This window comes from Heliconius melpomene, chromosome 21 (assembly GCF_056956725.1).
Source record: "Heliconius melpomene rosina isolate 202511_hmr_F chromosome 21, ASM5695672v1, whole genome shotgun sequence".
In the NCBI taxonomy this organism is placed as follows: domain Eukaryota; kingdom Metazoa; phylum Arthropoda; class Insecta; order Lepidoptera; family Nymphalidae; genus Heliconius; species Heliconius melpomene.
The window spans coordinates 1,953,243-1,978,401 of NC_140409.1; the positions used below are offsets into that span (position 1 = coordinate 1,953,243).

General features: G+C 34.3%; 1 protein-coding gene across 4 annotated transcripts in view; it reads left to right on the plus strand.

Moving 5' to 3' along the window:
* Positions 1–25,159, plus strand: part of fry (microtubule binding protein furry) — a 108,324-nt gene that overhangs the window by 54,424 nt on the left and 28,741 nt on the right. For 3 of the 4 annotated variants that reach the window (XM_085206575.1, XM_085206576.1, XM_085206577.1), the window contains 10 exons: positions 260–382; positions 8,186–8,319; positions 11,346–11,447; positions 14,328–14,462; positions 15,991–16,182; positions 17,224–17,315; positions 19,206–19,317; positions 21,250–21,425; positions 21,829–21,945; positions 24,377–24,546. In XM_085206575.1, coding sequence (XP_085062701.1) covers positions 260–382; positions 8,186–8,319; positions 11,346–11,447; positions 14,328–14,462; positions 15,991–16,182; positions 17,224–17,315; positions 19,206–19,317; positions 21,250–21,425; positions 21,829–21,945; positions 24,377–24,546 — 1,353 coding nt within the window. The remainder of the gene's footprint in view (positions 1–259; positions 383–8,185; positions 8,320–11,345; positions 11,448–14,327; positions 14,463–15,990; positions 16,183–17,223; positions 17,316–19,205; positions 19,318–21,249; positions 21,426–21,828; positions 21,946–24,376; positions 24,547–25,159) is intronic. The other variant, XM_085206578.1, reaches the window with a different exon arrangement.

Below are 25,159 nucleotides of genomic sequence, written 5' to 3' on the forward strand. Positions count from 1 at the left end.
CCAGAGCGGAATATCGAGGTATTTCTCTATAATAGTGTAATTTCTGTGATGAATCAGTTCTTGAGTTTTAGCAAATGTCTTTTATGCTGTTGGCCTTAAGGCGCGTCTCCTAAAAGCCATAGATTATTATTATACTTGGCTTATACTGATTTCTTATACCTGATTATACCTTATACAGATTTTTTAAATATTTCTTAATTAATTTTTTTTATTTTTTATTTTTAGAACATTTGATCATAAATTTTCTTTTATCACACAGGGTCAGAAAAGGAACGCGGTACACTCGACGTGCTGCTGTGCACTACATACTGTCGTTCACAACTTTACCTATCGAGGCAACTGTCACAACTTCATCCAGAACTAACTATGCCTATGTTTTCTGGTAAGAACTTTTTTTCTTTATGTTTTGAAGCTTTGCTTTTCTAGAGAACAGACAAATTAGGGTCAAGAATTTATATATTTTGTGTTAAGTTTTTATGTGAGATCACCATTGTGTAAGCCATTGCCAGCGTAGCGCAGATTAAATATAAAAGTTAAGAATTCATACTTATATATGTACTAGCAACCGCCAGCGGCTTCGCCCGCTTAAACTACACAATTATTAATTCAATATACTGAATTACTTTATGTTCTAATATTTCATGTTTGCAGCGCACTTAGTGATTTCTAATATGCACATTTCAATAACTTTGGTACCGTATTAGCGTAATTATTATAAGAATTTTGAATGGTTTAAAAGAATGCAACCTACATTACCTACTATTTAAGATCAGTTATAAGATTTTTTTTGTAAATACATATATTAACGATTTTTTAGAGCGTATATTGCAAAATATACGCAAAGATATGGTTAATTTTTTTTTTACTTTTTTTTACTTTCACCATATGTTAAAAAGAAATATAAGTATTAATTTAAACTATTCAAATAATTTACAATTGCATAAACAGACTTAAAGACGAAATAACTGGCCTTGACAGGGATTCATTCCTGATAGGGCTCTTATCACTTTTATGTAAATTTTTGTTATAGAGTATTATTAATTTAAACAAAAAAAATGTTATTCTTATATACTCCCAGTATCAACATGTTGGGCTTTAACGTTTCGTGTAACTATCAGTCAGTATCGCGATCATACAGAAAGCAAGAGCAAGTTGGTATCAAAGACACTGGGAGTCACCGGCAGAGCGAGACATTACTTTACGTCAAAACACCGATTGGTAATGTAAAGAGCCCAAGATCGGCCTCATATGAATTACTGTTCTAATCTTGAGGCACGCGCCCTAGTATCATTTGGAACCATATGTTTTCATACAACTTAGAACCATTTGCATCGGTGAGCATCCAATATTCTGTAAAAGGCTTGACACTTTGGTTTTGCCAGCATCCATCATACCAGTCATTTTTGTATGATTCGCGATCGGAGAAAAAAGTAGTTTTAAGCCTCTATTATCGATATATTAATGGACCTAATTCTTAAGTTTTTATATCTTTATAATCAACTTCACGCTGTATCCAGCGCACAGTGGGGTGGGCCGAAGGAATCTAGAGCTACTCCGTTCCCTATTTTCCGCCCATTTCTGGAGGCAATGCGTATTAAGTGACGGAACTCAATGTCACGCTTTGCCTCGACACCAGAGCGAAGAAATGAAAATATAAATTTAAATAAATATTTCATTTCCTCGAGTAGACATAAAACCTACAACCAGTCGCATTTACTATAACACTTTCGTGCTTCTGCACCACGACTGGCCTCTTTATCTTTCTTTTTTCAGCTTCACGCACAGTACTCCGCACAGAGTATAGGCAAAGGGAACCGAGCGTTGAGACACTCCTTTCCCCACTTTCCACTAAATTTTTCGAGGCATTGCGTGTTGGGTGGCCGAACTTCACGCCTGGCTCTTGAATTGCTGCTAGAACGAAAAAAATATATATTAATAAACAATAATGCATTACCTCGAGTGGAAATCGAACCCACACCCTTGTGCCCCTGTGCCACGAAGGCCTATATTTTTCATGTGCAGATTTCGCTTTTATATCCTTTAATTATGTGTAAAATATGAAATGCATTATATAGTTAACAGATGTTTTAACTTATATCCCGAAAAACACACCCTTAGGGGTCGAATTTCGAAAAAAAAAATTGTTTCAAAATCCATGTCAAAATCCCATCTAGGGTAGCACGTAGACACTAAAATAATTCGTATGTAAAATTTGAGGTTTTTGACCAGCACTTGTAATTACGAAATTGCATATACAATATCAACCCCAAAACTATATGCTTAGGTATCAAATCTAGCAAAATCTCGTCTTAGTTAACAACTACTTCCTATAAGTAACGCTCATGCAAAATTTGAGACTCCTAGCACTTATAGTTACGAAGTTTCATACAAACTATCAACCCTAAAAACAACCCTTTAGGGGTGCAATATTGGAAATTCCCGTCCCCGTGTGTACTTGCGTCCTATAAGTGACGTCCATAGAAAATTTAAGACTCCTAGCGCTTACAGTAACGAAGTTTCATGCAAACTACCAACCCTAAAAACAACCCTTTAGGGGTGGAATATTGGAAATTCCCGTCTCCGTGTGTACTTGCGTCCTATAAGTGACGTCCATAGAAAATTTAAGACTCCTAGCGCTTACAGTAACGAAGTTTCATGCAAACTACCAACCCTAAAAACAACCCTTTAGGGGTGGAATATTGGAAATTCCCGTCTCCGTGTGTACTTGCGTCCTATAAGTGACGTCCATAGAAAATTTAAGACTCCTAGCGCTTACAGTAACGAAGTTTCATGCAAACTACCAACCCTAAAAACAACCCTTTAGGGGTGGAATATTAAAAATTCGCGTCACCGTGTGTACTTACGTCCTATAAGTAACGTCCATAAAAAATTTGAGACTCCTAGCACTTATAGTAATAAAGTTTCATACAAACTATCAACCCTAAAAACAACCCTTTAGGGGTGGAATATTGGAAATTCCCGTCTCCGTGTGTACTTACGTCTTATAAGTGACGGCCATGCAAAATTTGAGACTCCTAGCATTTGTAGTAAAGAAGTTTCATACAAACTTTCAACCCCAAAAACAACCCCTTAGAAGTCGAATATTACAAATTCCCGTCTTAGCGAGCACCTACGTCCTATGAGTAACTACTATGCAAAATTTCAGATTCCTAGCACATGTAGTTTCTGAGATTTCGTGATGAGTGAGTGACCTTTCGATTTTATATATATAGATTTTAATTAAAAATAACAATAATAAAAAGAAGCATTATCTAACGATTAATATAATGACAGGAAGCGTAGAATAGAATATCATATTACCACTACGATATTATTCACGCCGCCACATATACCTGGTGCTAAGACACTCCTTCCCCTACTTTCCGCCTAACTTTTAAGACATTGTGTTTTGAGTGGGGGATCTTTACTCCACGCTATGTCTTATTACAAAAACTAATAAATGAAAACACTTCATTCCCTAACGAGTGGGAGTCAAACCCACAACCGTACCGTTTGTAATCACACGCTGCGTGACGACTCTATAAAGGAATATATTTCGCTTTATTTAATACGTGCTCGAACGAATAACAGAAGTGTAAACGGCGACGGCAAAACTTTAGAGGCACGTTCTTATAACGCGTCTTCATTTTATGAATGAAAGAAATGAAAAAATCGCCTCCTGTAAAATTGTATCTATTTCCTTGAAATAACACATTGCTCTCGCAAATAAGCGACGATTCGACGATATTCGTTTCGTATGTTATATAGTGTTAGAAATCGGAAGCGGTTAACAACTACCCTCTTTTACACAAGTTTGCTAACAATAATATATTTTTAAAGTTAATTGGTAACTTTATATCTTGCCTCTTCATGTTGATCGCGGATCATTTTACGCGGTAGTGTTGTTGATTGAAGATTTGTTTAGTAATTTTGTAGTATTTATATAAATATTTTGAGGCCAGTCGTGGCGCAGGGGCGCAAAGTGTGACTTTAAACGCGACTGATTGTAGGTTCGATCCCCAAACGACAAAAGTATGGAACTGAGTGTCTTAACACTAGGTTCCCTCTGCCTACCCTGCAGTGTGCTGGGATACAGCGTGAAGTTGATTTGATTTAATGTTGATAAACATTTTAAGTACATATGTAGTCACTTGATGTTACACATATTTTACATTAACCGTATCAGGATTTAAAGGGCTGAGAGGGAACCTAATATAGAGATATTCTGTGTCCCTGTAATTTTTTGGGACATTGAGAAGCGGTACTCTATGCCGTGTTTTGTCTTGTCACGAGAGAATTACTGGATTTCACAACAGTCACGTACTTATTACCGTTTGTGATAAGATTGACAATGTCACACAATGACGACGCGACGTGGTGACGTTACTACGTACCTGTAGCGCCTACGCCCTCGGCGCCCCGGTCACGCTACGAACCTCTACGAGACGTTAAATGTAGATAGCTGCGTAGATTTGAGTGTAGGATTTTTCATACTTTTGATTATTTCTTCCCGAATGAACATTGCGCCAATAAATTCAGAAACTTGTCGATCGTTCTGGATGTGACATATATTCGAGATGTATAATTTTAGTGAAAGCCTAGGTGCAAGTTGAAGTAGGTACGCAGTTGAATAGATTTTGTCTATAGGTGATGATTGTAGATTCGATTCTCAACTTTCTATTTTTTGATATATCTTCTTTTATTGATTAAATAAAATAAAGCATTAGGTTCTGTCACTTAAAACATAAAAACAACTTCACGTCTTTGCCCGTCTTAGGCGATTAGACCTTCCTAATTCGAGATATTGCGCATTAAATGACGGGACTCAACGTCGCGATTTGTTTACCAAAATGGAGAAATGAAAATGATTTCATTATAATAATTTCCCTGTGTTGCGATAAAACCCACAACCGTTACGCTTACAGTTAGATGTTGGCCCACTGCGCCACGATAGCCACATACAACTTGCACACTTATAACATGTCTTTAAATTAACAGAATGGAGTGAAGTATTATTATGTTCTCCCTCTTTTAACTAGAATAAACCTAAAGTTTAATATAAAAGAAATTTCTAATTCTGATAAATACATTATTATTTACATTAAGGTATTACATTTTACAATTTTTGACATTTTACAATTTTTAAATAATAGAACACAAACTTTAAAATGTTATATTCAACTTGTTATTTTCCTTCGTCTTCGACGTTACGTTATTACATGAAAGACTGCATCAATATATCCTGAAACTACTGTAGACGAACTTAAAGCGCATCACAGTTTGAGGTTTCTCAAACCTTGACATTCACATTAGTAGGTCCTCGAGTTACCCACTACCCACCGCTAAGTCTTGAAACAATGGGTGCTAAGAGGAGCTCACTGGGAGCTTGGGCGATATTCATATCTTCTATGTGAAGGAAACTTAATATTTCTATAGCATGGTGTATTAAATGATACTAGCGACCGGCTCGCGGCTCTGTGTGCATAAATTACATAATTATTTAAATACTAATCTGCATTGTATTATTTTCTAATAATAATATCATTTTAAAAACAATATCAAAAGTAAAATTTCAGTCAATTCAATAAAACACTTATTTATTGCCATATTAGCGAATAACATTATTTATAGTGGTATATCATTTTTATTTATAAACCGATTGAAATAAAACAAAAACATAAAATCTTAAGGGAAGCTTTCCAAAATACAATTATGAAAACTTCAATTAAATCGAAAAAAAAAACACAACTTGTGGATAATTTGACATGTGAATTTTATTTAATAATATAAATATTTTTAAATTATAGTATGTCCTTTTGTACAGGGTGAGTCATATTGAACTTTCCGATTTCAATAAGGTGTGTATTAAAAACAAAGCGACATGCAGTAAAAATTATTTTATTGTTTGAAAGCACATAACATGCAGTTTTAATTTAGTTGGTTTTAAAAATGATATCCTGTAAATGTCTACCTCCATTGACCACACACTGCTGAAGCCTTTCCCGGAAGTTGTCCATTACTCGTCGAGTCATATTCAGCGGAATAGCATTGATTTCTTCCGTGATTGCAGCCTTCAGTTCATCGATGGTTCGGGGACGATGCGTGTACACCTTTTCCTTCAGGTAACCCCAGAGAAAGAAATCGCAGGGGGTTAAATCAGGTGATCTCGGCGGCCACCCAACGTCACCTCGCAAAGAAATGAGATGACCGGGAAACATTTGTCGCAGGATTTCCATTGAACGCCTGGATGTATGGGCTGTAGCACCATCTTGTTGGAACCAGATGTTATCGTTGTCATGATTCTGCGTTAATTCCTCCAATTTCGGTTTCAGAAAAGTTTCAAGCATGTCGCAATACCGAGCAGAGGTAACTGTGACGACTTGACCATCTTCTTCAAAAAAATAGGGACCCCACACACCAAACTCTTCAATCTTGTATGGGTGAAATTTAAGGTCTCTATGCAGTATTCTGCGGACACTACTGAAAGATAATCCTAGTGAAGCGGCATGTTTCCGAACAGAACGCCGAGGGGATTGTTGAATTGAAGCCCGCACTCTATCCACGTTTTCCGCTGACGTTGACGTCCTAATTCGGCCTTGTGGTCTTGTTTTTAATGCTGATGATGTTGCTCTAAAATTTGATACCCAATTTCTGATTGTTGGTCCAGTGGGAATGGGATCACGTCGACCAATAGCAAAATGTAAACGGAACGCACGCTGTGTTGTGATCACGGAGCCGCCATTTTTAATAAACTCTTCAACTACGAACGCACGATGTTGTCCCGACCAAGCCATTGCTCACACTAAAACTGCATGTCATGGCGCGTCTAATGACACCATCCCCACCCTTCTACTCCTTCCCTTCTTCGTGCAACGTCCTTCCAAAACCGGAAAGTTCAATATGACTCACCCTGTATGTTGTTTTATTTTATTTTTAATGTGCAATATAGTATATTTATATTATTAAGTACACTTTATGAATATTTCGGTTTATTTTTAACTACGAAAATATTGAAATATATTCGACCTCGGTCCCGAGTCCAGGTTAAATTACTTTTTGTTTTGTGGGCCACCACATTATCAGGTAAATAAATATACTGTAGTTAATCAACTATCATATAGTTATAAACTATTTCAGAAGTTATTAAACAAAACTACCGTTTGAGCACATTCTAGGAAATCCATACCTATATTATAAATTCGAAAGTAACTCTGTCAGTCTGTCTGTCTGTCTGTCTGTCTGTCTGTCTGTCTGTCTGTCTGTCTGTCTGTCTGTCTGTCTGTCTGTCTGTCTGTCTTTTACGCAATCAGGGCCAAACCGCTAATTTAATTGTGATAAAATACTCATATAGAGATACTTGAGGGTCCCGGGATGAACATAGGATACTTTTTTTTTCCTATATTTGTAATATTTTCGATATATACCAATATATTAAAATAATTAATTTGACAAGCAATTTATTCCGCCATGTTAATAACAATCGTCGCTACGCGTTGCTAAGCAACGGCTTGCAAAGTTTGTTGTTTTAAGAAAACGTCACCCAAAGTGAGTTTGCTTAATGCATACATGGCGCGCGCCGATATAGATTTGTATACATTAACAAAAATTAGATGATTTCTATAATTTGATATTCATCCTTATGAAAATAAATATAATAGTCACTTTTAGTATTTCGTCTAGATGGAAATTATAGTTTACTGTATAACATTCTAATAAATAATTAAGAAGATGTCACTGATTCCAAATGACCTAGCCTACGAGTGGTATAGTATGACCGACTAATTATTGATATTAATACTAATTATTTAATATAGAAAAATGTTTAGTATGCGCGCACGGCAAATTTTAGGTACTTTTTCTAATATTAAGAATTTCCTTTAGTTACTTTTACTTCTTTTGTTTGTTGATTTCGGTTACTCAGATATTTTTTCTAATAATAAATCTCCACTTATTATTATTTTTTAACTTATTTTAATTATTTAGGCTTATATTTTCGCGGGCGTAGCCGCGTCCGGGCCCACTAGTATCATATAAAAACATAATATATGTATATTTAATTGAGACTTTCGTAGCGCAGTAGCACTAGCCGCAAGTAGAGGCTGGTTATTAATATTTAAATGTAGTTTCTATTCATATTTTAATTTATATAATTTATTTTATATATTATTTTTTAAACGATCAACAGAAATCACAGCGCGGTTCCAGACCGCCAGGACGGAGGTGCGACAGCTTCTGTTGCAGTATTTGCTGCCTTGGCTCGTCAACATTGAACTCGTGGACCCCAACGTTCCACCAGCGAACCCCCTGTCTTATATACAAGTAAGTTGATCAGCTTAGTAACATTCTAGCGATTTATTAAACATTTTTAAAGTATTATTCCATTCTGAAGGCAGAAAATTATTTTATATAAGCTTAAGAAAAAACGCAAACGTATAAGCGTAGGAACGTATGACTTAGTGGTCAGAGCTCTTGAACTGTTTCCAAGGGGCGCTACGTTCACACTGTTTTTATGATGAATGAGTTCGTTTTATAGAAATAAGTCTAGTACAATAACAGTTCTTATATACTTTTCGTCCTCTTGTGGATGTTAAAGATGTTGCGGACTGGATGATGGTTTTAAACATTATTAAGACATGTTCCAGATTTCAACTCAAGAATACCTATATACGTATACAATATCTAACTATAGCACAATCTCGCATTTTAATATCTCAATAGTTCCACCATGATTAATTTACGAAGTGTACATATCAAAATTATAATAATGTTATTTAAAATGTCTTTCATGCATAAGTTTTGTTTTAATATATAACTATTAGTAATTAAAAAAAAAATTTTCTTGGAACTACGGGCTTTACAGTAATAGCGTGTGAACTTTACTTACAGAATGATAAAGTAGTTGACCATCGATTTTTATTTATATTGCAAGCACCTATACTAATATAATCGAGCTGAAGAGTTTGTTTGATTGAACACACTAGTCGTAGGAACTCCATTTATCAAGTATGGTGAGTTTAATAAAGAGAAGAGAGTTGGGTACCTAGGGTACTTAGAACGTGTCATTTATGATGCACTCTTACTCATTACTTATTTATATTCAACCATTGCGGAGAGGAAGCCGCAGGAAGAGGCCAGTATGACTATATAATCGATTTGGACATGCAAGCCTAGGTAACTTATCATTTATAGGCTAAAGACTCATGTCAATCTGCCCGTTAAACCTAAATGCACGTCAAACGTAGTGCCCGCTAAATATGGATCCGTATGAATTTATAATTCTGTGTGCAGATTTTGTTTTTATTTTTTTATATGTACTATACTTCTTCAGTAAATAATTGTATATTGAGTGGCGGAATTTAAAGCCAAAAATTAATAACATCTATTCTGGCATTAATCCCGGCTATTGCCAGGGCCTGCCTTCCCACTCAACCTACTCCACTTTGCACGGTCTTTTGCGTCCTCGGTGGTTAGACCATTGGCTCTCATCACGACATCCAACCAGCGCTTCCTTGGGCGTCCAGGAGCTCTCACTCCAGGAACTGATATAGCAAGGCATTTGCATCTGACATCATTCTTAGGCCGGCGTAACGTGGCTAAACCATCTCAGGTGACGCTCTTCTCCGATACGTTACGGACGCCAACACTACCTCGAATGAATGTGTTGTGTATGCGCTCAGCACTTTCATTTCCGTGACATGAAGCTCCTGAGTGTGCCGAGATAGTCCTGGCCAACATTCGCTCTTGTATATCAGCCCCTTGAGCTTGGGCGGTATTCTGCGATCGCAGACTACACCAGTGACCTCCCGCCATTTAGACCAGGCAGCGAATATCAAGCCATGGACATGGATGCCTCCAGACTCGTGCATAACAGATCCAAGATACCTGAACTTTTCCGACTTAACGGCTGGCTCAGGACCTATAAGGATAGTCCTCGAGTCTGGGCTCCCTCAGGCCATGTACTCGGTCTTCGACACATTTAGTTTAAGACCGCCGTTCTCAAGCGCACCCTTCTAGGGGTTCACATTACTTCCAGCGTCACTCGGTTCTCGTCAATGAGTGCTATGTCATCGGGATACATCATCAGCCATGGAGGCTGGTCTCGAATGTGAGCCGAGGCAGTATCGAGCACTACATTGAACAAGAACGGAATAAGGGCCGAACCTTGGTGTGCCCCGACCGATCTACTATATTATATGTTAAATAATCTTCCAAAACTAATTGCTAATTATCTAAGAAAATCATTATAAAGCAAAAATGCCAAATAATTCTCATTAAACAATATATAACATGTTGACAATTTTCCTTTGCGACGAAAATAGACGACGACGTAACGCATTTGTGAGCCTACTTAAGTGAATCAGTGACACGATGAGGTGGTAGCTCTCATGTTTGCATATTGAGGGCTTATTAAAAAAAATATTTAAAAAAAATCAAATTTAAGCTTTCCTAGCTTATTTTTTTGTGACTTAAAACCTCTGTCCCATACATTTTCATTTTAGAATTTTATATAAGAAACTAGTGGCCCAAACGCAGCTTCGCCTGCTTAAATATATTGTATAAAATGTAGTCTCTGTTTTATTTTGATGTATACGCTAGATTACTGTAAATTTTCATTTAAATCCGTTTAGTAGTTTGTGCGTGAATGTGGACCAAACCATATATCCATACTTACAAACTTTCGCATGCAAGTGTGCATGTGCATGCAAGGGTAAAAAAAAATTTAATACAATATATTATGTGAAAGTTTGTGAGGGTGGATGTTTGTTCCAATTTAACTTAAAAATTACGTAACGGATTTGGATTTAATTTTACAGTAATATTGCTTTTATATCAGAACAACACATGAGTTACAAAAGACATTATGTAAAGATTTAATAATTTGGCAATAATATAAGAAATGAGCGAAGCCGTGTTTGTGCAGCTAATATATAAAAAAATCACGTTAATTATTATTTTTAATTCTTTATAAAGTAATTATATTATTCTAAAAATGACCTTACATTTAATAACTATCGTCATCGTTGATGTGCACTATGTTTTTAATCTGTGGTCCATCGCATTGGCGGGAAAGATAAATGTTTCGTTATGTGTTTTTCTAATAATAACTTAATATAATTACTAATTAGTATAATTTTATAAACCTTTTGCCTAAAAGTAAAACATTATATGGTACATTGTGTTGTATTAAATTGAATAAATATAGTTTAAATGATTATTGATTAAATTTAAAATTATATTCAATTAATTACTAAAAGTCCTGCTACTCCCATACATATACGTGATTTGTCTGTCAAGTAGAAATATTAATATTATAAGAAAATGTAAATAAATATATTTTGTTTCAGTATTATGCTTCTGAGGCGGGGCGGACGGGGCGCCGCGAAGGACTCGGCTCCGTGGAGGCCACTGAAATGGTCCTCAACAATCTATTTTACATAACTGTCAAGGTAAAATTTTAAAGTATTTTTAAGTATTTTTTTCAAGATATTTATTTGCATTCATAAAATTATTTGAATATTTATATTATTGGTCATTGAATGAGTTGAACTTAAACCGACTTACATATTAAATACTTGAATATTTAGGAGCTCCTAGAAGCTTTTATTTTATATAGTAGAGAATACAAAGCAATTGTAAAATTCTTTTAATAATATACGTAAAGTCATCGTTTTTTAAAAAGCTTTTTGTCACTTCTGTAAATTTGCTTGATAGGCTGTTAGCAGGTTTACATTCTTAAGCCGAGGAATTATCATTAAACAATAGTATTGTTTCATTTCTTTTATATGTAGGTATAAATTAGTTGAGTAGGTAACGGACGTGCGCTACCCTTGACCGATGGCTCTAAACTTGACCCAGCTCACCCAGTGCATATATATCGTAAATGTGCATCTTGTGGAAGGATAAGATATGAATATCTACAATTCAAGTAATTCTGTAGTCATAAATACTATTAAAATAATATTAATAAAGAGCTCAAAAGATGGTTTATAACCATATATTTAAACATAAAATCTATTTTATTAACCGACTTCACACTGTGCGGATGCAGGATAGGAAGAGGAAACTTTATATTAAGACACTTTGTTCCTTACGTTCCGGCCAATTTTCGGGACATTACGTTTTAAGTGACGGAACTTAACGCCGCGCTTTGTATTGTCACCAGACAAAAAAATTGAAAATAACGAATGAATAAATGACAATAATAGCAGTAAATGATTAATTCGTACATTTTTTTAGTTTTCACTATTCATCCCGATTTACAGAGAAGTCTGTTTCGCACGCCCCCATCATCGAGCTTTATTTATTAGCTCGGCGAAGCGCACTTCGCGGCTTGTCGATATTGGAGTGCCCACAAGAAACACTCTTACTTTATCTACAATATATGTATGTATATGGGCAGAGTGATTCGCGATTATATATATTATATATATATATTTCTTCAATTTTAAATATATATATAAATAAGTTATCTTTTATCTAATTATTTTTTTGGTGAAAATATATAAAGTAACATGTGAAGGCAAAGCCTAGAAAGATTTACTTCAACATAAATATCACTGTGCTTAGTGATTTTTCAACTAAAGTTCGTACGTTATTCCGTTTTGTTGCTACGACAAATTAAATAACAGTTAGGGAAAACTGCCTCACGTAACCTCCGTTACCCGTGGGCGGTAATTTACGGTAGCGTTTGCGAAATTATATTATTTTGTTTTGATTTTGTGTTGAAATTTTAATTTTTGTGTCAAATATTGTATAGTTTTCTTACTTGTTTATTTAAATCAGCTTCACGCTGTATCCCGTACACTGCAGGGTAGGCAGAAGAAACATAGTGTAGAGACACTCCGTTCCCTACTATTTTATTAACAAAAAAATACTATTTTCGTCGCTCCTACACAATAATAATGAATTATAGTTTAGTAAAACATTTCTTCTCTTTTAGGAAACGTTAAATGTTCTAAAATATTATATATCTATTTCCTCGTAGGTATGAAAAAAATCATAAATAATTCAAATAATAAATATGGTACAAAATTTATTTTTATGTAAATCATAAAAATCGATATCGAACACAGTGATTCACTTAATAATCGGTAAGGATTAACAATACGAAAAGTAACTAAATTGTGAAATGAAGAAAAAAAGCGAATGCGATATGTTTGTTGTGATACACTAACAAACAAACCCCCCCCCCCCCCCCCCCCCCCCTCTTCCCGCTTATTTTACACCGAGTGCGTGCGACCAAGACCACATTTTATCTTACCTGACGAAAATTTCTCCCCCGAGGGGCCATAAAACACGATGTCGAAAGAAAAGTCTATACTTGTAGTTAAGTAGTGTGTGAGGGTGGAGGAGGGTGGTAGCCTTGCCGCGCCTCTGTTGACGCGATCGCTCACTACAGTGCCTATGCAAACTCGCACTCATATTAAAACCTTTCGGATTTCTGTTGGCCAAATTAAACAAATACGGCAGAAAATGGATATATTTGCTATTTTGTTGTTTATTGATGTGTAAACACATGTCTATGTATGTGTCTGTATGTGTGTTATTCTATCTTTGGATAACATTTTATCATGGGGGTACAGTAGGGAAATGTCTAACTCCAAATGTAAACGCTAAAACGTACAATAAACTTCACTTAGAAAATTCTTTGGCGACTTTTAACCTGTTCATGGCAATTCCGCGCGTCATCGGGTTGTATTTTGTAAATATCCGAACGATCCGATCTCATATGAGGTAAAAGTATGTGTTTATTTCATGGGAATCGAATCCATAATCAACATTTTCATCAAATAAATTCGCCACTACCTCATAAAAAATTAGTTCACCTCCAAAAGTCTCGCTAAAACAGGATACATCAAATACAATACCTTTTATGTGTTTTATAAACAAAATGCAAGCAAATTGAGTTATTTTCATTTGGCTTGTGATATTGTAAAACGTTTTTGTACGCAATTGTGCTCTCTATCATATTGGTGGAGTGCACTTCAAATCAAATTACTGCAATTTTATACGATTACATTACATACTTTAATGTAGCTGGTTTAACAAACCGCGATTAAAGCTTCGTTTGGAGATTGAAACACGATTAACTGATTAATACTTGTTGCTACTAACTATTTACGTTTGTAAGTGCTTGTTATGTTAATTATTTTAATTGCCGGCCGGTGAGTTCCACCATTTGACACAGAAGGGTATCGTATTCGGGTGGAAAGTGGATAATCTTGACACTAGCTTTGCTCTGTTTTGCTATTCGGAAAATATAACTATAGATAAAGATATGTATTAATATATTTTAGAATGTATTTATTTCTCTTCTTCATCCCTAGTTTTCTGACAATCATCCCAAAGAGATCGAGGAGCTTTGGTCTACTCTGTGCGCGTGCTGGCCCAACAATCTCAAAGTTATCATCAGATATCTCATAATCGTGTCGGGGATGGCGCCCAATGAACTACTGCCTTACGTAAGTAATTTTAATACTTTACTGTGTACTAGAAATTTTGGAAATGAGAAAAAAATCAGTATGGTAATAATATTGTATATGAATGTATTTAAGTGTACAAGCGACATATGGATTACGCGAAGTGCAGCATTCTTAAAATTATCCATTTTAAAAGTGAATTACTAATTGTTTCATCAATAGGTTTTTTCTGCGTGATCCAAGGCAAAAAATCTATTGTGTATTTTGAAACTTCTTTAACAGTATTCGTTTTGTAAAACTGTAACAATTATTCGAATTCTAATTATTGGACTTCTTTTCTTGCTTAAAAGTAATAATAATAAATTGTAATAATTTTAGATTAAAATATAACGCACAGTTATTTTTTTTATTTAGTTATCTGTCGATATTTGATATTGCCATATTTAATTATTATTTTTTTGTAAACAATACTATATGTAAAGAGATTGCAGTATCTAGCCACTCCATTCTCCCTATTCAAAATGTATATTGCTAAACTATAGTACCTATTTATTTAATAATATTAAATAAACAATGACTTCCTATAAACACAATACTACCCTATGCTGTTATTGACGTCCAATCATCAAAAAGTATCCGCGCGACTAAAAGGAGTAGAGAATTAAATCAAAAGTGTGGGTCTTTTGATCACGTTTCGATTGAAACCGATCAAAAAAGGTTACAACAAGTGTACCGTCAAACACGGCTTTTTCAAAAAAAAATATTAGTGCACATGACGGCCTAATTAATAGGTTACTTTTAACACTTTGACTTTTACTCCATCAGTCGTATGTCGTTTACAAAGCAATGTCGAAACCCCTATATCGATGTACGAATTAACAAAGGGAGCATCAGAAACTATGATATTTTTAACACCCTATAATGTTATACACATTTTGTATCTCTGTTTATTTAAAGTAATGCATTTTATTATAATTAGCAAATCGGATATGATTCGATAATTAAAATAGTCACCAGTTAACACCAAAAGCAAATTATAATGTCTCTATTCGCCCCACTCAATTTCGATATACTATACGGCTTGCTTGTTCCTTTCTCCGACCGCTGCCAATTTAGTAGTAGTACATCTTGTATGGTACTAGTACAATTGTCTTGCGATTTAGTCACACTTCCACAGACAGATGTTTGGTGTGTGTGCATTATATGTAGGTAGGTCATTGCGGAGAATCTGTGGCTATTGTACAATTTTTCATGCTTTTATGCATCTATTTTATTGACATTTTTTGAGGAGGTTAAAGTGAATGTGTTAAAAATCACTCTTTTTTTTTAGTTCTGTTGTCCTTCCTATAGAACGAATATCAACCACATAAGAAGAACCAAACTGACCAATTGAATGTGAAAAAAAATATTATTCTCGCGTATTTATTTAACTTTATGTTGATATTTAAAATTAAGTATTTTTGAAAAGATCATTAATATACTTTGCTTAATAATGTGTTTATATTTCTAAATTATACATAAAATTATTCTCTATAAACATATATTAAATATTCTGCTATTCAAATCATAGGCAAAACGCGTAGTCCTCTACCTAGCACGATCCCGACCAGAGAGGCTACTAGATGAAATGATGACGGAACTCCAAACAGTGGAGACTTTGAACTGCCTCATAGAAAGAACGGAAACTCCTCCGTTCTACCGCCTCACCTCCATGAGAAAAGCCACGTCCGGGCACAGCGATGGTCCCGGAACTGGTTCACAGGTTGGTTTACAATGGAAGATTATTTGGTTTTTTATAATTAACTAGCGGACGCGCGCAGCTTCGCTTGCGTATTTAAGGGAGAATTCTAATTACCCATGAAACATGTGTTCAACGAAATATTTTTAAAAGTCTAAATATCAAATTTTATAAAAATCGGTGGCGATTTAAGCATTTTCCCAAACAAACTTTCAACCCCTTATTTGCACCCTTAGGGGGTAAATTCTAGAAAACCATGAAATACATGTTCAATGAAACATTTTTAAGAGTCTATATTAAAAATTTTATGATAATCGGTGGCGTTTTAAAGATTTTTCCATACAAACTTTCAACCCCTTATTTGCACCCTTAGGGGAAGAATTCTAGAAAACCATGAAACATGTGTTCAATTAAATACTTTTAAGAGTCTGAATTTCAGATTTTATAAAAATAGGTGCCGATTTAATTTTTTTTCCATACAAACTTTGAACCCCTATTTCACCCCTTTAGGGTAAAAATTTTTCAAAATCGCTTCTTAGTGGATGTCCAGATTACAAAAGTAAACATCTGTCCAAATTTCACGTTTCTACGCACAGCGGTTACGGCTGTGCGTGCGTCTTACCTCAGTCAGTGAGGACAAGTCCTTTTTTTTATATATATAGATGTATTTTATTTAGGATGTTATAGACTGAATCTATCATTCTACCAGAAAATAGTTTTTAATTGAAATCTTTATATAATTTCATAAAAGTTTATGTATGTGCAAATGCAAACAATACTGGCCTATCTACGAGTTTTACCTTCACAGTTGAAATTAAGATATGTATATTTTTTTATGAGCTTGACTTGAATGCAGTATTATGGATTCAGATAATATTAGGAGAAAAAAAAATCTGTGTTTTGTTTGCCCAATTAAACATCATATGTAAAAACAAGAGCATAGGTAAAGAGAAAGCTCACTGTTCTACTACACTAAAATCACTTTTCCTTTTATCACTACATCTGAAAACACTATATAAAATAAACAAGCATGTCTATAAATAATAATGATTAATCAAATAACAGGACGCTACCGGGCGTACGGGCGAACTCGCGCCCGTCGAAAAAGGTACGATACATACAAAGCGACACAGCGGGGAAGATCCGGCTAAAGCAAAGTAAGTAACACATTTTATTTATATGTATGTATGTTCATATATAATTTATTTATGATAATGATTTTAAAAAATCGATGAATATTTGTTGTTGTTGAACAAAAGAAATTTATATTATTTACATGAAAAAAAATCTTTTAAATGTGTTGATTTTTCAATTTCTCATTAAATATTACACACGTTTTTAGAAACTACTAATGTTTTTCTCATTTTATTTCGGGAAATATAATAATTAAGGTATAAGTCCAATAGGGTTTAATGAAATGCAACGTTAAATTCCCCAGCAGCCAGCAGTCAAATGATAATCAAAACTATTTTCTTAACTTATCTGGAAAATGCACCCACTCACTAAATAATATTTTTACGCTAGTGTTTTCTTAAACAAATTAAAATAGATTAATGAAACGTTCGATGAACAGCGAGAGTCATCAAGGTCAACAATATTTGCGAAATCGTCGACCTTACAACGCGAGCGGAATGTTTTAATTAAGCTAATTAATGTATAATAATGATTACAACTTAAGTTATTCAACCTCATTCAATTACAAAGCGATGCATTGTTTACGCGCCAATACAAAAGTGTTTACGAACTCGAGGCGGCCATCATTCGTGTTTTTGCGCCCGACTTGATCAATTACTAGCTTTTAAAAATATACATATTTATGTCGCTGTGGATTGCCTTATAACCATTAAACGATTGATATGATTTTCAGAAATGAATAGTGTTAGCAATAATGTTTCGTGGAAACATATTGACCCTCTGGCTCTTTACCAGAGCGAGGAAATGAAAATATTCAATACATCATACAAAGCATCAAAGATATGAGTTTCATCGGAAAAAGTAACTGATGACATATCAACATATTTAAAATATATTACTCGAACACAACCTTTGAAAAGCATGAACAGTTTATTAAAAAACCAGTAAGATCGAATGAATTTATAATAAAATAGAGGTTTTAGGATATAATATGGATAATGTTTATATTCTCTTATTTTGTTATATATCATTAATTTTGAGATTCCCTCTTTTTTACATACAAGCTTTTATTTCGTACAAAAAACGGTCGTAGATAAATATTTAGTGAGCGGTTGTTATGTCAATCTCAACTCAAATTTACACGTAGACACGTAGAACGGAGTGTTTCAACACTGCCTGTCCCCTTTTGTGCAGGATAAAGCGTTAATGTTAAAACAAAATGTATTATTTTTTTCTCTCATTTATAAAAAAAAAATATTAACAAGTGCGAGTAGGACTCTCACACGAATGGTTCCGTTTTTCGCCAATCGGCTAGGCTAATTATATTTACTTATTATATGTCAGCATTCTACTTTATTCTAACAATTTTATTGTAAACTTTCAATTAGTCAAATCTATATCAATTGCGAAAATCATTGGAACCACAACTGAAGTAGTGGTTAATGAATAAATGTTAAACGACCTTATTATGTTTTTTGCAGATTTGTCTAACTTTTAATCTTTTCCATTTATATTTGTGATTTTTGTTTAATGTTCATAAATTTTCTGTATACAAAGAGAAGTTTGTAAAAAAATCACCCCGGACCCCAGACTGAACAAGCCTATTATTATCTTACGTATATAATATTCTACTTAGGCCAATGGTACACATGCCATCCACTCTACAATTAGATCAATCAAATCATCTAACTATAATCGCGACTATTGCGGGTTCGATTCCCACTCGGGAGAATAAAATAATTTTATTTGTCAATCTGGTGAGGAGACAAAGTGTTGCGTTCAGTTCCGCCACTTATCACACAATGTCTTGACAACAATAAGTTTCCTCCGCCTGCTATTTGCGGAATATAGCTTAATGCTAAAAAAATCTTGGAAATCCTCTTCAAAAATGCCAACTCATCCGTTATTTACAGCAGCGCGAAGACTGATATACCGCGTGCTCAAGACAAGCGCGCGTCCGCTCCGCCGTGCCCCACGCCGCCCGCCGACGAGGAGCCCGCCCCCTCCGACGGGGATGCAACACCGGTAAGTGGTGGGCAAAATGGTCATTTTAGATTAAGTAGTCCAGTCGTGGCGCAGGAGCACAAAGTGTGACTGTAAACCGAGGAAATTAATATTTATTTAAATTTATCTTTCCATTTCTTCGCTCTGGTGTCGAGGTAAAGCGCGGCGTTGAGTTCCTCCAATCAAAAAGCAATGCCTCCAGAATTCAGCGGAAACGGAGTATCTCAATACTATATTCAACCTGCCTACCCGGCTGTGTGCAGGTTGCAGCGTGAAGCTGATTTAAGTGGTGTATAAATTGATATATAATGCGCTTTGTTATACAAACTATATAGAAACTATAAATATAGTTACATGAGTATGTTTCTAAGTAATATCTTTATGTATTGATAGTGAAAAGAAATGTATTATCTAATGACTCATATATAAAGTATTCAATATGCTTGAAAAATATATATACTTATATGGTACTTATATATAACATAGGAACATAAAAATATTTTTTTCTGTAAAAAAAGTAAAAAAAATGAAAGAATAAAAAAACATTGTGCATTTTTGAAAAAGCCTTCAATAGAGCGCTTTCGTGAGCCGAGTTAAATTATATTTTTTTAAATCCTATAGGAATGTACACTTGAATATGGTTTTTTTACATCATGTATATGGTCTATGTGACGCAAGGATTCAAATTCTAACACCTACAGAGTTACGATACTAGAGAAAAAAATGTAAAAGTAATCTTTTAATAAGGAAAACAAAAACAGAAGTGATATATTATGTTGAATATTAAACAAAACGGTCCAAACCATGTTCAAATAACATTACACAACGTACCGTACCGTTTATTGGAAAAAAAGTTTACATATCCATCGACAATGCCTAGAGGCGTTTGGCGAGGCGAGGGTTTGCCTTCGATTGAATTATATTCACCGCATGTCAAAATACTTTGGATGACGAAATATTGGTTTTGATCGACTTTTCTAAATAATTTTATTTAATTAAGCTGAAAAAAGCAGCTTCACGAGAATTTTCGCATTGCGTGTGGAGTGTCTTGTTGCCTGAGCGAGGAAATAAAATATTATAATTCCTCAGAGTGGTGATCGGACCCACAAGAGACCCACAACCTCTAACTGCTTAGGATAAAGCAACAACTACACAATACCGACTAAGAAATACATTTCCCAACTTTTAAATACATTTTCCACTTCATTCATTATATGGATCGTTTATTTTGAAAGTGGCGTAAGTCCATTTTTGAGAAAAATGAGCTATCACGTAATTCATGCTTACTTTAATGTCATTTTTTTATATATGACTTGTCCGTGTTTAATTTCTCAAAAAAAACCCATGTTTTGAACAACTTAAAATCAGTCGGTAAATGAAATTGCATAATCATCGACATACTAACCTTTAATTTTCTCGAAACAAAAGAAAATGGACTTACACCACTCTCAAAATAAACGGTCCATATTATGTTTATAATGGTTTCTCCATGTCCATGGAAATGTGACCAGTTGAAAAGCTAATAGTTGTGAAAACTTTTATAAACTGCCGCGTAGGCATGTGTTTTATCGTTTTACCGCTCCATGGTGTTTGCTCAAACGTACCTTTAATAAAACGTAGAGCCACCATTTAAAGGGACTCGGTAAAGTTTAAAATATAAACACCAATTTTATATGAAGCAGAGTCCATATATACTTTGATGCAGCTTTATGGAAATAATATTATGTATATTATTAGCGACCCGTCCGCTTAAACTACTGAATTATTTACTTAATACTTCCACTGAATTACGTTCGTGTTTTAATATATAATATACTTTGTTTTATACTATGTATTGATAGTGATATGAAACTTTTGTACTTTTAACATAGCGCGACCATCGGTATGTACCCTCGCGCTGATTAGTATATAATATAGCGTAATAGTTATTTTGTTTTCCTATCCATATCGTAGACGGGTATATGCGAGTCGGCGGGGGTGGCGGGGGTGGCCAGCGCGCCCGACACGCCGCAGCCCCGCGTGGAGGTGCCGCAGCCGCGGCCGCTGCCCATGCCGGAGTATGGAGGGTTCTTTGCCCTGTTGACGGAATATCTGCCGGATACAAACCAACCTGTTTCTGGTTTTCATAGGTATGTGATAGTCTAAAATGTTGATTAAATCATTTGAACAATGATAATATTTGATTTTAGTAGAGTTTTGGTCACAAAATCGATGAGGGTAAGATATTCACACTATAAATGTATGTAAATTATGAAAAATATAGCAATATTGAGACAAATTAATTTCAATATAAGTAATATTATGTGAATAATATCTTGTATAAAATATGACAAAATAAAAGTATCTATTTCTTAACATTATAATCGATGTCGACGAAAATAAGAATAATAATAAAACAAAAATGATATTAAAGTCTGATTCCTTCTATGACTAAAAAATAAAAAACTTTATTAATAAATATTTATCTGTTATCTAAGTTGATTGTCTGTATGTTTAATTATATGTTATATTATATACTTATACAATTTTCAGGTGTAACGTAGCAGTGATGTTACTCTGCGACGTGGTCCTCGACGGTGTCGAACTGGACTGGTCCATCCACGTCCCACTGATGCTTCATATTGTCTTCCTTGGAATGGATCATACTAGGTAGGTATTCATTGGAATTTTCTTTAATATTTTTTCATTATTTTAAAAATGTTCACGTTAGTCGTACAGTACGAAATAAATATAAAAAATATGTATATTGTGGATAAAGTTTGCTAAAATAATGACAAATGGAATAAATAATCACTATACTACCTTAGAAAATAAAAATAATTGCGTTAAAAGACATAATATAAAAAATATAAATATTTAAAATATTACATTTACTCACCTCCATTGCACTCGATTATAATATAAATTACCCAACAGATATTCCATAACCACAGTTTACCTAATACTGAAACAGCGTTAAGTGCAAAATAAATAACGTTTAAATCGTACCTAATCCTAACTATAGGTGTTAAGACCGCAGCACGATCTAACCTAGGCATGAACAGCGAAATGTTGATGTTCACTATCATGTCTCTATTTCTCTTTCTGAGTTTCTCGCATACAGCAGGGGTGACAGAGAGACCCTCTTGTTGAGATATCACTTATCACCACCCAATTTTGAGATATTGCATATTAATTGGCCGAACTCAACCCTGTCATTTGTGTTACCAAAGCAAGAATTGAAAATAGCTTAAATATAATTATAACCTCGCGTAGCGATCGAACCCACAGCCACCGCGCCTGATGTCAAAAGATTTCCCATGTGCCTTTTTTCATAAAAAAATATCGGTCATCAAAAATAAAAGTGAGAGAGTGAGGCCGACGTGGCGTAGTGAGGGCACAAAGCTATGTCTGTAACACGACGGTTGTGAGTTCGATACCCACTCGGGGGAATTAATTATTATTTATTTATATTTTCATTTCTTCGCTCTGGCACTAAGGCTAAAAAAGTCCAGCGTTGAGTTGCTCCACTCAACATTCAATGCCTCAAAAAAATCCGCGGAAAGTGGGAGACGGAGTGTCTTCAAAAATGTTTAGTCTTAGTTACCTACCAAAGCATACAATACTGATAACTTTACACAAAAATGCAATTCTACAATCAATTATGAAATTAAATTGTTGAAATAAATAGTAAATAAATAATTACGTCGTAATAAGTAAATAAATAATCGTCGGTCCACTCGAGCGACCCTGGGCGACGCGCGTCTGTCCCGCTAAGAATGGCTCCGGCATTACATCCGACCTTTATATTTGATGCATATTGATTTATTTCTATTTATAATATGGTAAACTTCACTTATTTGTCGATTAGTATTGAATTTTGAGATTTTTTTATATGTAGCTGTTGGTTTCACATTCTAGTTTGTACTGAAAATATCTACTGATTTTTTTACGATAACTGATAATTCAAAAATACTTATAATGCTTGTAATTTCGAATGTCCATCATATTATGGTTAAATAGAATTGACGATATTGTCGTGTAGTTGGATTTTATTCCCACTATTTTCAAATCACTTATATTTAAACTAGGTTTCAAGTGCAACTTCGTTTTAGGTTGTTCATACTGTATAGCCTATAAACCTTTATCAAAAATGGTCCATCCAACACAAAAAACATCGAATCAATAGTTTCTGAGATTAGCTAAAGAGTTCGTAACCCACGTAATTTTTCTAAAACGAACAATTATAATGTTGAATGTGTCGAGAAAAAAATATATAGTGTTTTATTTTGACTTTAAGTACGTTCAGGTTTAAGATAGTTACTACAGTACCTCTAACGTCATCTACATATATTAGATTTAGAAAGTCTACAGTACAAAACACTGAAACTTATCCTATTTTAGTTTTTAATTGAAATGCATATTCCTGGAAGCAATTTTCAAATAAAAATTGGTGTGCATGTTCAATGTTTACAAAAGAAACATGAGAAAATATGTTTTTACAGAATACAATTCTAGGTAATCTAGACCAGAAGTGGTTGTCAAAAGTTAGGAGTTAAACGAGTTTTCTGTTAATCATATGGAAAATGTTACAATTATAACTGTATTTTTTAATAGTAAGCAAATTGCGTATCACTTCCTATGTCTTGTATTTCATTATATATTATAATTTTCGCTGAGTTAATTGGTTAATTATTATTTTTGTCCGCGATAATACCGCAAAGAATTGTATTTAAACTCTTAGGCCACTTTAATAAAAAAAAGTGACTGACAAAATTTCCTCCGAAAAATTAAATGCTAACTTAATCTAATGATATTATATTTGTGACTTTTATAGTTTTCCCTCAATTTTAAACTAAAATGAGTAAAGAAAATATTTTGATTATAAACCTAATACATCCTTCTTTCTAATAATAAAATACAATTTGTAAATCTAAATTACACATAAATATCAACAATAACATAAGTAGTTGCGTTTTTTAAACAAGTTAAATACGCCTTGCAAAAAATTGATGGCACCTCCTAAAATATTTTAAAAAAAATTACATTCGTCTTTGTTGCACCAATATCTATACTATAAAAATATACTTTATCTACCCAGGTGGATAGTCCACCAGCACTGTAGGCAGTTGCTCCTGAACCTACTGGTGGCTGTAGCTGCACACCACGATCACCTGACGGTGGCGAGAGTGCTCTTGGCCGCCAGATCTGCCCAACTCGGCCTGGGTCTGCCACCGCCACCCTTGCCATTGGTACCGCATAATTTTACTGGTAAGTATTCAAAATTTTTTTTTTAGTAGTAATTTTAATTTTAGTAGTGGTAGATATATGATTGAAGATAATTGATGTGTTGTTGTAATATATTGATGGTTAGACTAGTTGTTCTGCTTAGAATATACTGCATTTGGTCTTTGTAAATACCCATTTTTGAACTTTGATTTGAACCCAATAGTCATTAAAAGGAGAGTAACTTAATAGAAGATACGAGTGACCTTGCTGCACTAAATTGATATTTCATCGAGAATATTCTGTAGTAAAAGTTTCTATCGCCAAGTAATATGATTAGCTTTTAATTTAATACTTCGTGAAAGTAAGGGACTAAAAACATTGGCGTACCTTTGATCTTGACGCCCATAAGGTCAATTGAAACGAGAGTTATAAAACGATGACATATCGATTGTTGGTAAGTTATTTTGCTTAAATTTTGCCACGTAAAGTATATGTATATAATTCTTGTGTATGTGTGCTTGTCGACCCCATCCGTTCTATGCGGCTGGGCTGATTTGGATGGAATTTTGTATATTTATTTTAAATGCTTCCTGGATAGTTTTAAATTCAATTGAATTCAGTATATCGTGCTGCATTCGCAGTATATTTTAATATA